Here is a 15,966-nt window from a genome sequence, read left to right on the forward strand (position 1 = left end):
GAAATCCTCACCTTCTGAGTCGTTGCCCTTTGACGCCCCTCTCCCTCTCACCACAGCTTGTCACCAGCGCATCGCAGTAATCTAGCATCATTTCTCACCCCCTTTTAGTTCGAGATCTCCTATAAGTGCTTGACCCCTCTCAAAGATGGTATTTCCTCGCGCTCTCAATAGGCTTCCTTTTGTCTGCTTGGTTGTCAAGACAACTAGAGAAAAATGTTGAGGAGTGGCTTTGTACTATATATGTAAAATAGTCTATACACATAAGGCGAATGTTTATGGGTGGATAGCTCCAAAAGTGGGCTCGCCCGTGGGCGGTGACAGACATATCCACTCATCCTGAATGGACAGTTACGAATGCGGTTTTGAGCTAATAACCGCCCGTTTAGGGCGGTGTACAACCTTAATTATATGCTCTGTTTACTAATTAATGTGCATTATACCAAAATTATATTATAATAGTGTGAAAATTTATAACAAGATTAATTCACCAACTCCATGTATTCCAATGCTCGTATATTTTTTTTATTCAATTAGAAGAAAAAAAATGCTCAATGTTTTCTAAGCTAAGCCATATTAATGTTATTATCTCTTTGTCATATATACCACACACACAAAAAACGTGTTAGTGTTAAAAATACAACTTAATTTGTACAAAAAAATAGTAGAATCTTTGCAATCTTGCATTACTACGGATAATATATAAATTATTTATATGGGCATTCGCATCCGGCTCAATGAATTTACTCTCCATTTTAACTCATAAAATTGGATGAAGCACTTTAATAGCTCACCCAATATTTCAGCATTTTGTTAAGTAGGATGTATTTCATTTTTGTCCCATTTTAGCATCTTGGCTAGCCAGAATAACATTTCAGTTATGTTATTTTGGCTAACCGGATGAGAATGGTCTAATATCCTAGTAGGGTCTATAGGTTAGGAAATAAATCTGATTTTCTAGAACCAGTGAGAAGCAAAAACAATAACAAAGAAGAACAGAAAATTACAAATACAGAGGTTTACGTAGTTCACCACTAAGGGCTACATCCCCAGAATTGCAGGAAGATTTCATTATTTCTTGAAAAACAATACAATGAGACGTCAATACAATACGAAATCGTAAACATAGAAGCAACTATAAATACGACCCTCAATTGGGTCCAAACACCGAAACGGGTAAAAAAATTTCCTTGCGCCTATCGGCCCAAACTTCTGCTCCGTGGACTAAGCCACATAAAGGAAATAATAATAATAATAATAAAACCCATTTAAATCGTAGCACTTCTAACACTGAACCGGGTTGGATACAATCCGGGCTCCACATAGCCTAACACTACAATTAGTCAAATCCTATATGTTCAATCAAAATAAGTTCTTAATCGTGCTATTTCATAGTTAATTTTTTTTTTTAAAAAAAATAAAAAATAAAAACAAATACAACATAATATACCTCAAAACGAGTGATAATGTGAAACAACAATAACTGTGGCAATGTGAAATATAATAGTGACAATAGAATGGATGATAATGCTGAACATGCAATAACATATTATCAATATAGTTTTAACTTGGGATATAGATACTTGAGAAAGTCTTAAGTTATAAATTTCAAAGATTTTTCGAAACAATTGTATTAATAGCTCAAACTAAGGAAACCGATATTAGACTTTCCTAAATGACAACTTTAAGTTAGGGTTGACAATTCGTGTCGAGACATGTATATAAGACTATACATGTCAACCCTAACACAATCCATTTAATTAAACGGGTCAGACTCATCAACCTTAATAAGATAATTTCGTGTTGAGTTTATGCCGAATTTGCGATTGTGTTAAATATGCTATCTCTTATGTCGTATGTCGAGTTCAGATTGTATTGATGTATTCTTACAATACTAAATAGGTCAATCATAACCTAACTCATTTAGTTAAACGGATCAGATGTCTAAACTTTAACCCGTTAATTTTGTGTTAGAATCGTGTTGTGTTTACGAATGATATAAAAAATTGTCAATCCTGTTTGAAGTAATCCCAGCTCAAAATCTTTCCTCCAAATATATAAGAGATATCCAGATTAAAATTTAGAGTTTTCTCTAATAATTTGAAATAGTCCTGTAAAAGAAAATATATATATATATATATATATATTTCCAATTTCGATTTTTCCCTTTTAAGTTTTAAGAGAAAAATGACCATCATTAGAGAGTGCTTCTCACACCCATTGTGGCGCGTGGAGCTCATAACCCTTTTCTGGTGGCCACGTATGGGGAGATGCTTATCACCATTCACTACGTCAGAGTGTGGGACCCAGGCCACCACCATAAGAAAGCCCATCTATTTGTGGGCCATGACCATGGCTTAGTGATGGACCAGCCAGCCCCCTTCAAAAAAGAGGGGCAGAAGATAATGGACGGTTGCGATGATCTGAGCCGCGAATTCAGTGACATTTATATTGCGGCCGCTTTTGCAGGCTTTTACTGGGTCTGGGTGGCGCCCGTGGGGCCCACCACTATTGTCCCTAGCTGAGGCCCACTTCTGGGACTAGGGTCCACTTAAAAGTTGGTGACAATTTGGAATACGCCCGGCCCCACATTACAACAGCATTTGCATCTTATCCAATTGCTTCTTTGTTATTTGTTTTTCTTTTCAACTTTTTAGGTCAAACCTTCACAAAAAAAAAAAAAAAAAAAAAAAAAAAAAGAATTAAAGAAAAATGATTTGGGGTTTCCCAATCTGACCACAAATTCAGATGAAATGAAAAATAATGGCTCCATGGGCTGTTTGTATACTTGACAGATTTTAGCTATTTTAAGTGAAATGGGGATGATTTATCTAACGAAAAAAAAAAAAAAAAAAATCTTTTTCATGTAGTAATATATACACCATTAGATATGTGAAATTTAATGTTCGATTATGAAACGGAGAGGATCCGGAAAGGTTAGAGAAAATGGTTTAGATTTGTTTACTGCTTTCATTATATGAACTCGACCCATCTCCTTCAGCTTTCATGTCTCAATGAAAGCAAATGAGTTTTTATCTATAAAAAAAGAAAAGAAAAAAAGAACAAAAGAAAAAAAGCACACAAACTTGTCGCAAGACTCCCTCTTTCTCGGATGGGAATTCTTTACAATTTTTCTGTCCAAAAAGTAGAGGACACAAGAAATTGTAAAGCCCTTATGAGAGAGGGCTCCCTGCCTGGGCAAAAGGGAGCCCCACAGGCCCCCCTCACATCCCCTGCTTATTTGGGATCCCCACTCCCTCTCTCTCTACATATTTGCACAATGTTGAAAGGGTAATTTTATTTTATTTTATTATTCTTATTTTTTTTTTTGCCTCTTTAGAGCATCTCCAACACTATCTTTGACATGGGCTATTGGGCTCTGCAAGAGCTTTAGCATTTTATCATCCCTTTCCTTTCCATCTTGGCTCCTTTTAATCCTGCAAAAAGATTTATACAGTTTAAGCAAGCTTTAGCTTTTAGACCTTTTCAGATTGTACTCCGAGGAATATTCTTCCAGGATGAGGACTGTCAGATAAGAATTTTCCTATTTTAAGGGACATAAAAGGAATGAGCCATGGATAGGAATTTTCCTCATCTTAAGTAATATTCTGAACCTTCTCCTTCCATTCTTATCATGACCTGAATGCTCCCAGAAGCAGGGTTTTCAGAAAGGATAAGCAAAGCAGTGAAGTTCCAAACTAAATTGTAATCTGTAACTATTTTGTTTCTTTTCCAAAGAAAGAAAACTGGGCTTGGACAAAACTCTGCCCTGTTAATACAAACTTCTGATTGAATGGTTGTATAGAAAGTACACATCAAACACCTAAAGGAGCTTTGAACACATAAAAAACACCTGACTGATTCTTCTTTTGGGTACGTTATCCTGAAATATGATTACAATGAAAAAATTGTAAACTCTACACTAAAACAACAAGAGGGAAAAGAAAAAGAACTATACAGCATTATGGGTTCCAGACATGCAACAAATACATGCCAGAACTGTACTTTCTTTTACTCTATAATTTAATTTGGTACCAAGTAGAAGCCGGATGCAATCTGCTTAGATCGTTAAGTTCTCCTGAATGGCAATAAATGACCCAACTACATTTCCTCCCACATCTGGGAAAGTTTCACATCCGGGGAGGGGACTCACCTTGCCCTTTCGATCAACTTCAACAGGGTATTTTAACAGGTGGCCCCTCAACTCTGTGACCTCATCAGCCGCAAATTGTTTCCAGTTCATCTCGCCCAGCGATCTAACCCTTCTCACACATTCAATAGACTCCGGATGTGTGAAGCAGTCCTCAATACCTCCAATATGCTCTGCCCATAATGACATCCTATATCCATGAATCTGCGAAGTACACATTCACAACATGTAACGGCGAGTCGGTTATGTATGTCTCGTTAGGGTATTTAGCAATTAGTAACAGAAATAAAACAGTAGCATTTAATGTAGCAAGTGAACCAGTTATGTTAAGAGTTCTACACATAGATATGTTTTTGGAGTATCTAGAACGATGTTACGACTTCATTATTTTTGATGCAAATTTCTTGGCAACAACACTACTTTGTTTTGTAATCACTCCAATCTAGAATATTTGTGTATCGTTTCTGAAAACCAATTGAAAAAGTTCATTCCACGTACCATCAAACTGTCCCATTAACATTTCTAATACAAAATGAATACATTAACTTTAGGGCATATTTATTCATTTGATCATTGTGGTTTAATGGGTTTGGTGTGTTTTGATTGAAACCTCAATTTCACAACTGAACTTTTCAATGTGTACTGGTGAAGGTTGTCTTAACAAGAAATTTTTTTGGGAAATGTCTTATAGTTAAATAGACTATCGGATTATGTACCTACTTAGAGAATCAGATCACACTGTTTAGAGATTAAAGCGTGATTGACTAGCTTTTTGGATGTAGGCCCTCTTGCCTCCCCTATATCTAACTGGCCATGTGATAAAGTGACTTAAAGCAATAAACTGAATTACTAAACTTTCAGTTAGAACATTAATATATATATATATATATATATATATATATATATATATATATATATATTTTTTTTTTTAAAAAAAAGAAACTCTTATATTTCCAATAAATTCTAAAATTTTAAAGCCGTTCCATGTTTGTTTCCAGAGAATTTCCAGTCCATGCAACTGAAAAAGAAAGTCAACAAAATCTAACATGTTGGGCTTAGGATACCGCATTAAAAAGAATGACTCTGTTATTTCACTTGATGATGGTCCTAAAATTGAGATACATTGCAGCCATGCAATTTGACGATTTCAATGTTTCTGGTCCTACGGATCCTTTTCTGGTATTGCATTTTTTGTAAAGAATGTTGTACATAAAAATAAAGCATTAGAAGTTATTCATAAAAGCCAGGGACTATATAAACTACTAGATATGAAAGAAGCAATTCTTCCTACAGATGCCAATTGCAAGTCACAAGCTACTGAATGAGCATGTCTCTGATATCTTTCTACTTCAACCAAACAGCATTCAATAGAAAAAACATAATGGTTTACACCTAAAGTTTCAGAAAAAAACATATCCTTCATGCACTCTGAAAAAGCTTGGACATGAATCTTCCCGAGGTTTTCACTGTAATGAGGAAAGTTACACCTAAAGTTTCAGACAAAACCATATCCTTCATGCACTCTGAAAAAGCTTGGGCATGAATCTTCCTGAGGTTTTTACTGTGATGAGGAAAGGTATGTTTTGCTTTCCCAAGAAATTGTTTTTTGGAAGGAGAGGGGAGCGTTGGGATAGTATCAATGATTAAGAAAACAAATATATAATAAACATTTTTACATCTCAACTTTTTTTGTTCTTTTTAAAAATAATGGTCCCCTTTTCTGTGAATAAATTACCACTGGTGAGTTTCTGCATTTGAATGCAAAGGAAAGCCAAAAAATGAAACTAATCCTTTTATACCAAATAGCTATGTAAGTAACAAAGGTTACCTGTCCACGCGGATTAGAAAGTTTTCTTGCCCAGGTATTATGAGGTTGATATGCTCCCATTGCAATCTCAGTGTCCCTAGTGCCCTCCATGGAGCGCTGGTTGATGTTTGCAGAACCCAATATTACATATTCGTCATCAACTATCATGCCCTTTGAATGAACATAAATCATAAATCGTCGGTTTTTTCGACTAAGTGCCTGGGAACACCAAGATACAACACTTATTTAAGTACTTTTTCTGCATAAAGAGCAGATCTGAGGAACCAGAGGAACTATAATCCGAAAGTTATCTACTTCTGTACTAGGAAATGTCTCCTGTGTATAAGAACAACTGGTACCAAAACCAATGGGTAATAGAAGTGATGAGAGTTACCTGAGGAGTGTTAGAAGCAGGACTTCCAGGAACTATGGCGTCATATACATCTATGGCCTCACGGTTGCCGAGGCAAAAGAAGTTTAGATAATCTTGTGGTGAGTAAGCTCCCTCAAGCCCAACCTCCACCAAAGCCTTGTAGATAGTCTTATACATCATTTGCATTGTCTTATTCTGCAATAATCAATAATAACTCCAAGATCAACAAAATGCACTACTCAGCTTTAACAAAATGCTATAGACTTTAGTACATTATTGGGCAATTTTGATGTCCAAACATTGTTTATATAAAAATTGATGATGATATGAGTCTTTTCTTCCCCATTTTCCCCTACGTCTTTTCAAAACTACTGTTTGGAATAAGGCAGTTTAAAGATAAGCAGAAATGACTTCAAATTCAACTTTTTCTGACTTAAGAGATTTCTCTATATTGATATTAAACCTTGTATACTGGAATGCTACATATGAAACAAATCAATTCCACTTGAGACCAGGCTTTTGTCCCACTCTATTGAGACTGAGTAAAGTATTCAATGTAATAAAGAAATTTGATGCTCCAGAGTGGAACTTCCACTTTCTAGAACTTTTTGTCGAGGAAAAGGTAAAGAAAACGGAACCAATTATAATAAACCAGGTCATAGTTGGGTGTAGATTTGTGCATGCGTTAGAAGCACTAGAGCCACATTTTGTGTGAAAGGAAAAAGGTGACAAAGCTGAGGACGTACAGGAGAAAACATCTGTTTGAAGGCGTATTATGGTAAAATGAAAGGAGAGCCTCCTGACTGACAATTACAGAAACCTAAGTTTCTCTTTATGTGCTCATATTGGAAGTTTTCATATAATTCCACTCCAGGCATAAGTCCTTAGTACCATCTTAAATGATCAAATTATAAGCTTCCCCATACCAACATACAAAAGCTTCATATTGCTGGGTACGAACAAGAAGTTCTTTTCACCCTGAAAGTCATTCAAATTAGTTTTTATAGAATTGCTACATACAGAGAAACTTCTGGGAAAGCTCTTCACTACAAGGCACTCCTCTGATGAAAGGTGTGATAGTGAAAGAGAGATGGAAAAAAAATGTAGGAGTATATGTCATGCCGAATTTTGAAGTATAATAGCACGAAAGAGCTTTTCATGACTGAACATAGTTTCAATTCCTTCCCAAGTTACTAATTGGAGCCTACCTGCCAAAATAGAATCCTTTGAGTAGCAGCACCAGTTGGAGCACCTTCTGGCCACATTGGAATAACAATATACACAGAAAATCTCTTATTTGCTCTAATTTTCTCGGCAATTTTAAGGGCAATCTCCATTGGAATCAAATTATTAGCACCTGCAGAAAGATAGTGTGAGAAAAATTCTGCATTCAGCAAACAGAACAAGACAATAAAACTATACAGAACACGTGTTTATTACCACATTCTCAGCCTGTAAAAGTTTATGAAAAAGACTAACACAAATATGAAGTTGTTTAAAGTGGTGTGGCAGATTCAAAGTATTTTGTCAAAATGGTACATAGAACACCTAATCAAATTCTAATATCTAAAATACTAAATTGTTCCAGACCCAGTTCGTCCCATCTCTGGCATTTTGATTTTATATTTCGAGACTATCAAGACTTCAATTGAAGCAAAACTCTCCTTTTGACTTTATCACTGTTCTTTAAGCTCCATCTTTCCTTAATTCCCATGTAATGCTTTTATTATCAACATTTCTTCTAAATGTGCTGAATGGAAGTTTTCCTATTCTGGTGGTAAATTGGGTTAAGGTCTGGTGCAGCTAATAAACTGAAACGCTGCTATGTTTTTTCTACTGATTAAGATCCCTTATAAGGTATCTATTAAACATACACGTACTGAAACTTGACAAAACAACAGACATGGTAGGTTACTTTTTAATTCAATCTCATATGCACATGGCAGTTTTAGATGCTAGCTATGGACCCAATGTTCATCTGATAATATTCGCTTTAACACAGACAACTTCAAAGCTCTTATCTATTCATGTTGACTGCAGAAATTATGACACTGTCAGATTCAATCGGCACAGCAACAAGTTCTAATTATTTATAAGATAAATGATCCTCTAAATATCATGGCTATCATGATCTCTTCATGTTAAAATTAAAGTTTCCTTACCTACGTCTTTATTCGAATCCCAATTGTACGAAGATCCAATGAAATACTGGTTCTCTATATAAATGAAATGCTGCGCAGAACGAATGGCTTTAACATATGCCGTGTGTATGCTCATGTCAATCAGCACATTCTTCCCACAAACCAGGTTCTGTTACAAGAAAGTAATTAATTATTCAGCCACAGGAAAAAAAGGAGGGGGGGGGGGGGGGGGGGGGGGGGGGATTGTAAACTGAAATCACCACAAAGATAAAACCATATTGCTAAACTAAAATCAGCGAAAGGATAAAACTAGTAACTAAGTGTCACCTCACCTCGGTTGTGGCTTTTTGTGGATCCTTTGGGAAGTCTTTAACAGAATTTGAATCAATAGATCGAAAAATCTGTATTTGGAAAACCAAAGCAGATGAACAAGACAATTTCATCAGTAAGCTAACACAAATTGCAAATCAACACATCCTTTTGACCTGATCCAAGGCCCTAGGGCAATTCAACAATTAATTAATACCATCTGACCTGAACATGCCAAGCTTCTGGATCATTCCCGTTAGTGCAAGTAGCATCAGACAGTCCAATGATGTCTGGAATTCTTTCTAGCCTAAGCAAGGCATCATCATATGAAGTTTTCAGTTTTTTAATCCCATGGGGTTTTGCAGCCTTTAACCAGCGATCCTCAAAGTTGGTCAGAACGTCATACGCCGCTGGACCATCAATTTTGGAGTGCAAATCATGCCACGGCTCTCGTGGACAACCAGCAGTGTTACCCTGTCAAGGTAATAGCCCACAACAGAAAGCAGAGTTAATTAATTTAGAAGACAATTATGTCCAAAAATAACAGTTCCTAGGACATTTAGCTCAACATTCCCGAAGTTTTTCAATTGCTAGAGTCCAAAAACTAATCAAGGAATAGTGCAAAATTTGTTGTGTAGACTTGCAATTTTATTGTAAGACAATTGGAAGACAACTATATCTTAGAATAGCAGTTCCTTGGCAATTTTAGATGGACATTCCACCAAGTTTTTCAGATTCATCTCCAAAAACTAAATTGGGGCATTAAAGTATTCGTTGCATACACTTGCAATTTTATTGGTCGAACTTCATGTGCATTTGTTCAAGCTGCGTTTCTTTGCACATTTGAATGACTAAATGGGATGTTCTAGCAGATAAACTAATGCCACAATAATTTTTTTTTGGTCTTTAATTTCTTAGCACTTAAAATTAGTTTAATTTCCTCCTTGGATCAGATCACATCTAGGATCTCATCATATGATATATAGTTTAACTTTCAGTCGTTAGTTCTGGTACTAATCTTTTTCCCTTAACGTTTGGGGGGGGGGGGGGGGGGGGGGGGGGGGGTTGGAGGGAGGGGCGTGTGAGACAATGTTATTGACTCCATTACGAATAATACTTTTGTGTCTTTACTTCTGTAAAATAAGCTTAAGAAGAAACCAAGTGGTCAACAAGTACTCCTGAAAATTAATGTACATCAAAATGTCTCCTCAATAACTTAGTACGGATACAGTTAAAAACACACTACATCTCAAACTCTTGCAGAAAAGTTCCATGCATTATTAACAACAGCTTGTTCGAATTTGAAGTAATAACAATATGGGTTTTGTTAAAATTGTAACATATATGATCCTTACATTAAAGTTCTTACAAATCCCCCTTTTATCTGGAGAGAGAGAGAGAGAGAGAGAGGAAAGTTGTGCCAAGCAAGCAGTATGGTACTGCTGAGCTATATAGCTACTAACAGTTCAACTACAAGAAGGAATAAGGGCTAAGTGATTACCGTGTAGGTAGGGTTGTGATAGTCATCCTTATGCACTGTTTGGAGTGTGCTAAATATACGATGCTGTGGAGAGTCATATCGCCCATCGCATAAATCAAGTCCTCCAACGAAAGCTATTATTTTTCTTCTATTGTCGCCAGCATCAGCATCCACAATTACAGTTTTTTGATGGTGTGTATAGATTGTTTCAACTTCCTGATAATACAATACGCAAGAAGAAATTCAAAATTGCAAACCAACTCCATATAAAACCAATTACAGTTCTAGATAAGAACATTTACATAGCCAACTTTTTCTTCTCATGCTGTAAACCATAACCTATACAATGTTATGTTTTGAAAATTGATGCATGCCTTACTTTACTAGACAAAATAATTGACAGTTTAAACAGTAAATAAATCATATTATGCTTTTAGCCCACACTTGCTGTATAAGGTGATGATAGAAATCGCCAAATTAACAAAAGAGATTGAAGTGAAGTCAAATTGACCCGCTTTGGTACCATGTTCAAAATTAAATATAAAATAATCTACAGAGAAATATGCAAAAGAATATTTCACAGAAGAAAGAAATAGAAACACAATTTTAAGTGATTCGACCTTAGAGACCTATGTTTTTTTTGATAAGTAATAAACTATTCTTGTTAAAAGCGTAAGACGCCTCTAAGTACACCGGAAATATACAAGAAAAAGCACCTAACTAGAAATCAAAAAACGAACAAGAAAAATGCCAAAACTAAGCGACAAAGGGGACACAAAAGCCACTGTCCAAAGATACAAAGTAAGAAAAAAAGAAGCTAAAATATCCTCCAAGGACCTCTCCAAATCCTCGAAACACCTATTATTCCTTTTCTTTCATGCACACTAAAGAATGCAAGTCGGCACCATCTTCCAAATCGAGGCACTCCTCGGCGTTCCAGATGTCCACCAACAAGCAAATAAGTCAAAGACTCTCCTAGGCATAACCCAAGACAAACCAAAACGAGTAAAGAAAGCACTCCATAGAGCATAAGCCACATCGCAGTGAAGAAGAAGAAGATTCACCGATTCCCCGTTACGCTTGCACATATAACATCTATCCACTAAAACAACATGCCTTTTCCTGAGGTTATCCATTGTAAGGATCTTTCCTAGAGCCGCCAACCACGCAAAAAAAGCCATCAGCGAAGGAGCCTGCGTAGGCCACACACTCTTCCAAGGAAAATGACTCCCCACAGAGCAAGCTAGAGAGTTAAAGAAAGACCTGACTGTGAACAAGCCTTTTTTGGAGGAGACCCACCCCAGCCTATCTTCATTACCTCTACTAACATTGACTGACTGCAACACTTGGAAAAAAGAAGCAAAAACATCTACTTCCCAGTCATGCGCTTATCTAGAAAAGCTCACGCTCTACTGATTAGAATCACCCAAGAGTTCCAAATTATCCGCAACAGAAGCATCCTTCGCACGAGCAATCCCAAATAAAACAGGAAAAGCTTTCTTAAGAATTGTATCCTCATACCACATATCATGCCAAAATTGGTCCTAGCTCCATCCCCCACCTCAAATTTAGAAAGGCCTAAAAATTTCTCCCACCCTTTCCTGATCTTCTTCCACAACCCCACCCCAAAGGCACCCACAGGCTCTAAGGAGCACCAACCTCCCCATAAACTGCCAAACTTGGAATCCACCGCAATTCCCCACCAAGCTTCCCTCTCAATCCCATGATGCCACAACCATTTGCCTAACAAAGCCTGGTTGAACATCACCAAATTTTTGATACCCTTAGAGACCAATGTCCACTGTACACAAACCCCAAAGGGGCTGCATGTTTGATTATTGGAATATATACCCATATTTATAAACGAGTTTCAACAATTTTTTTCTTTTTTGATAGGTAAGGAATTTCAACAACTTGAGAATAGAAAGTTATTAATGTGTTACATTTGAATATCAAATCAAGAAAATTGATTGGTGCAATCTCATGATTTACTCCTAACAATCGATCCCTTGACTTACTAATTCTTCTATGGAAGGAGAATAATATTTCAACAGACACCAAAACTGGGTTAGGGTTAGTTAACATGCTAGATACCAAATTTAGCCACCATAATGTAGAATGTGCCATTAATTTTCCCCCCTCTGGTTTCCAACAATCAAGGAGTTCTAAACAATGATGTATGAAAGAAAATTAAACTGATGCAAAAAAATTGTATAGTATTAGTCATGTCTAATATGAAAAAGAACCTACAAAATGAAGTAAAAAAAATAAAAACATGGGTTTTACATCTAACCCTTTGTTTGATCCAGCTATGTCGCTTTCCGGCAATGCGGGGACAAAGTAGCACTTGTACAGAAGAGTGCTTGAAAAAACGGCGAGTTTCCTCATCATGGGTTTGCATTATTCCATCCTGCATATAAAGAGGTTTACTAGAGAAAAAATAATAAATCTAAAAAAGCTTTCTGATTAGAAACAAAAAGGGGAAGTACTACTATGTAAAATAGTTCAAGGACATTTTGCAGTGCCATGGAATGAAACCCCAGAAATCATCGATTATGATAATAAACTTATCAAGCTCCACCTAAGAACTCAAAACTAAAGAAAATGTAAAGCACTACACATGAATACGACCATCTGCATACACAAAAAGCATGCTATCTTGCCATGCAACATATTTTATTTCTAAAATTTGAAACTCAAGCTCCAGGTTAGTCCAAAAAAGAGATTACATTTTAATGATTGGTTTATACCCAAATCTGGTACAGCATAACTAATGATATGTTTTAATAAGTATGATCCAGAAACTGAGGCACATTATCCTCTGAAATGCCATGATATGTTTCTCAAGGTAAGTTACTTACCGTTTTGTAACCCAAAATGCTTCTTGATGTAGGGTCATCCCAAATAAGCAGCAGTACTCTTATTCCTTCCTGGGACTTGGACCTCAGAAGATCCCCTAGGGTGTAATTTGAACCACGACCAGCATCCCTGACCAGTCTGACTTTGTGCCACACTGACCACCCTGTAATGTAAATCAAACGGCGGGCCTGGCGTATCGCATCAAAAATGTCATGCCAACACTTCCCATGTACATAATACATCCCTCCGTCAAGCTTCAGGTTCGGAAGGGACCCATCTGGAACATGGGCATCTTGATAAAGAGTTACAGTTCCTCCTTTCCTGAGAGGAAAGTATGTTCCAGGAACTCCATGGTAATCAGGGCCAGCCCCCACTCCTTGATGATAAATGGTCAGGTTCTCAATCGGGGTGTACTGAATTGAAAGACTCAAGGCAGCTCCGGGCTTACAAGGCCTCCCGCTATTATTCAGGATTGGGTAGGTTCCTTCAACCTTTGCCCCTGAATATATCTGTTCCACTGGAATTGACACGACTCCTATAAGTTGTGACCCCACTACGTCACTATCCTTAACATAAAAATGCACTTGAGCAGCATCATGCGCAACAGAAACATTGAAATGTTGCTTCCAAACAGGATTTTCATTATTGCTAATCACAAAAGTCCTCCCAATCACAGCATTTGACACTCTAATTGAAACATAAGGATCACTGGTGATCTTATGATTCATGTGGCCTTCAATTTTGTTGCTCATGTTCCCTGGTAATTTGGAAAACACATCCCCCAAAGTTTTATGGAACATGTCCATATTTGGAAGGTTATGTGCATGATTAACCCAAATATCCAAATTCCCATGTAAGAGCAACACCTTCAATGACCCTTTATTCTGCAGTGGCACAAGCTGCAAGTTCTGACTATGCTGTGACCCATTGAATGAGCTCGAGTGGCTATAATCAGATTGTCCAGATGAATCAATCGGAGCTGAAAAATACGGCCTCTCCGAAGCACTCGAAATCGAGTCATTAGGATAGCCATAAAATTCTCCCTGCCTATCATACCTTGCACTAGGAGGGGCACTTGTCAATGATGGCACAGAAGGTGCCAAGGGCGATGCAGGGTGATTATCAGACAACTGAACATTACTCAAGAGATAATCCAAAGGTGGGTAAGCAGAAGGGCGAGAAGGGATGGGATCATTGATACTGTCAACATTCAAAGATGACCCAATTCCTATAGAACTGGAACTATCCTGCTGGAGATGATTGGAGAATCCATTCTCACGGGGAGGGGCTTGGGGCAGGCCTGCAATTTCAGGAGACGGGTATAGTGGATATTGGTAATGGGAGGAACCATATTGGAAGCTACTATGTTGTTGAAGGGTTGGTTGAGGAGGAATATGAGAATCTGGTGTAACCGGATATGGGTATGGATGGGGAGGAGGATGGTGGTGATAGTCAAAAGGGCCTGAATGGGGAGAGGGTGAAGTTGGCGGGGGAGGAGGATGGTGGTAATAGTCCAAAGGGCCTGAATGGGGAGAGGGTGAAGGCGGCGGCGGGTATGCATAAGGGTAAGACTGCGCGGCAGTGTATGGGTAAGGATAAGGATCGGGGGGGTATGGATCTGAATTTGGTGGTGGTGGGTATGCATAGGGATTGTGGTTTGGGTATGGAGATGATGAACCGTAATTATCCATTAACAAACACTAATTTTGGCTTCTTTGTGATGATTCTTGAATGAATAATTGTTCATGAATACTGGTAACACCAAATATTACCCAACACATCATATGGGTTTATTCCAAGGACATTACAAACACTGAAACAGATATATTGGGATTCAATCGCAATATATACATATATATACTGATCAAAACGAAGATATGCAGAAAAAGAGACAAAAGAGTAGCAAAAGATTACAGAGCGGATAAGGATGGGGTTTACTTATCCTCAGCGACAAAGAATCAACACGTACAAAAGAGAGAAAAGGGGTTTTGATACCTTACAAGGTTCGATTTCCGAATTAGGGTCAAAGGATCGTCCTCGGAAATGACAGAAGAAATTCAGAGAGAGAGAGAGAGAGAGAGAGAGAGTTTCCTCCTGAGAAATCTTCGTCGTGTAAACCGTGAACAACGTGTGCAACGGCGTCAAGGACAACCGGATGCTTGCCGTTAAAGAAATTGTTGATTCTAAGTTGGTATAAATTTATGATTCTTTTGTAAATTGTATCGACCTGAAAAATGTTATTTATTTATTTATTTATTAAAGAGGTGGCATATTATTAAGAAAATTAAGTATATTTTCTTGGATTCTTGAATTTTATGTAGTAAAAAGCTTTGAGCCGTTTTTTTTTTTTTTTTTTTTTTCTAAAAAAAAAAAAGAAGCAGTCTTTTTTAAAAAGTAAAGAAGGAGCTTTTTTTTTTTTGGAAAAAAAATTCGTTTTAATTGCTTCGGTAACATGCTACATTTTAACTGCCGACTGCTAATATAGCCAGCTGTGCATTCAACGGAGTCGGAACTTACAGAAATACAAGGAAAAAAAAATCAAAAACAAGTTAACAACTCAATACTCCAATCAAGATAAATTACAAGCACTTGAAGACTCTAAAAAAAACTTAAAAAGGTAAAAATCATTTGGTAATGCAGCCCACTAAAAATTATTGGGAGTAAAATAACCCCTATATACTAATATCTAATCCGGCTGAAAAAAACCGAACAAATTAAGAAAAAATTACTTAATTTTAGAATCTACAGTTTCTTGAAAGGGCAGCCAGGAATTTCCAACGGCGTCAAAGATAACCGAGCTGTTTATTTCCAATCCCGCGTGAAGCTGACCGCTGAGCTTTGAAAGCTTTG

The 15,966-nt window shown here is 37.1% G+C and overlaps 1 protein-coding gene across 1 annotated transcript; it reads right to left on the reverse strand.

Annotated features, from left to right (window-relative positions):
- Positions 1-3,840: 3,840 nt before the first annotated feature.
- Positions 3,841-15,270, reverse strand: LOC133862734 (phospholipase D gamma 1-like). Its single transcript, XM_062298583.1, has 10 exons — positions 13,119-15,270; positions 12,551-12,667; positions 10,279-10,473; positions 9,003-9,251; positions 8,801-8,869; positions 8,490-8,637; positions 7,536-7,684; positions 6,349-6,522; positions 5,976-6,173; positions 3,841-4,351 (listed from the first exon to the last, which is right to left on the reverse strand). The coding sequence occupies exons 1-10, from the start codon at positions 14,805-14,807 to the stop codon at positions 4,058-4,060; spliced, it is 3,282 nt and encodes a 1,093-aa protein (XP_062154567.1). The 5' UTR covers positions 14,808-15,270; the 3' UTR covers positions 3,841-4,057.
- Positions 15,271-15,966: the final 696 nt, after the last annotated feature.

This window comes from Alnus glutinosa, chromosome 3 (assembly GCF_958979055.1).
Source record: "Alnus glutinosa chromosome 3, dhAlnGlut1.1, whole genome shotgun sequence".
Classification (NCBI taxonomy): Eukaryota; Viridiplantae; Streptophyta; class Magnoliopsida; order Fagales; family Betulaceae; genus Alnus; species Alnus glutinosa.

Coding starts and splice junctions, on each gene's coding strand:
- LOC133862734 (XM_062298583.1), bottom strand. CDS start 14,807: ATGGATAATTACGGTTCATCATCTCCATACCCAAACCACAATCCCTAT. Junction 6,174..6,348: donor CTGCTTCTAACACTCCTCAG/GTAACTCTCATC, acceptor TGGTGTTCCCAG/GCACTTAGTCGAAAAAACCG. Junction 4,352..5,975: donor TTTCTAATCCGCGTGGACAG/GTAACCTTTGTT, acceptor TGTACTTCGCAG/ATTCATGGATATAGGATGTC.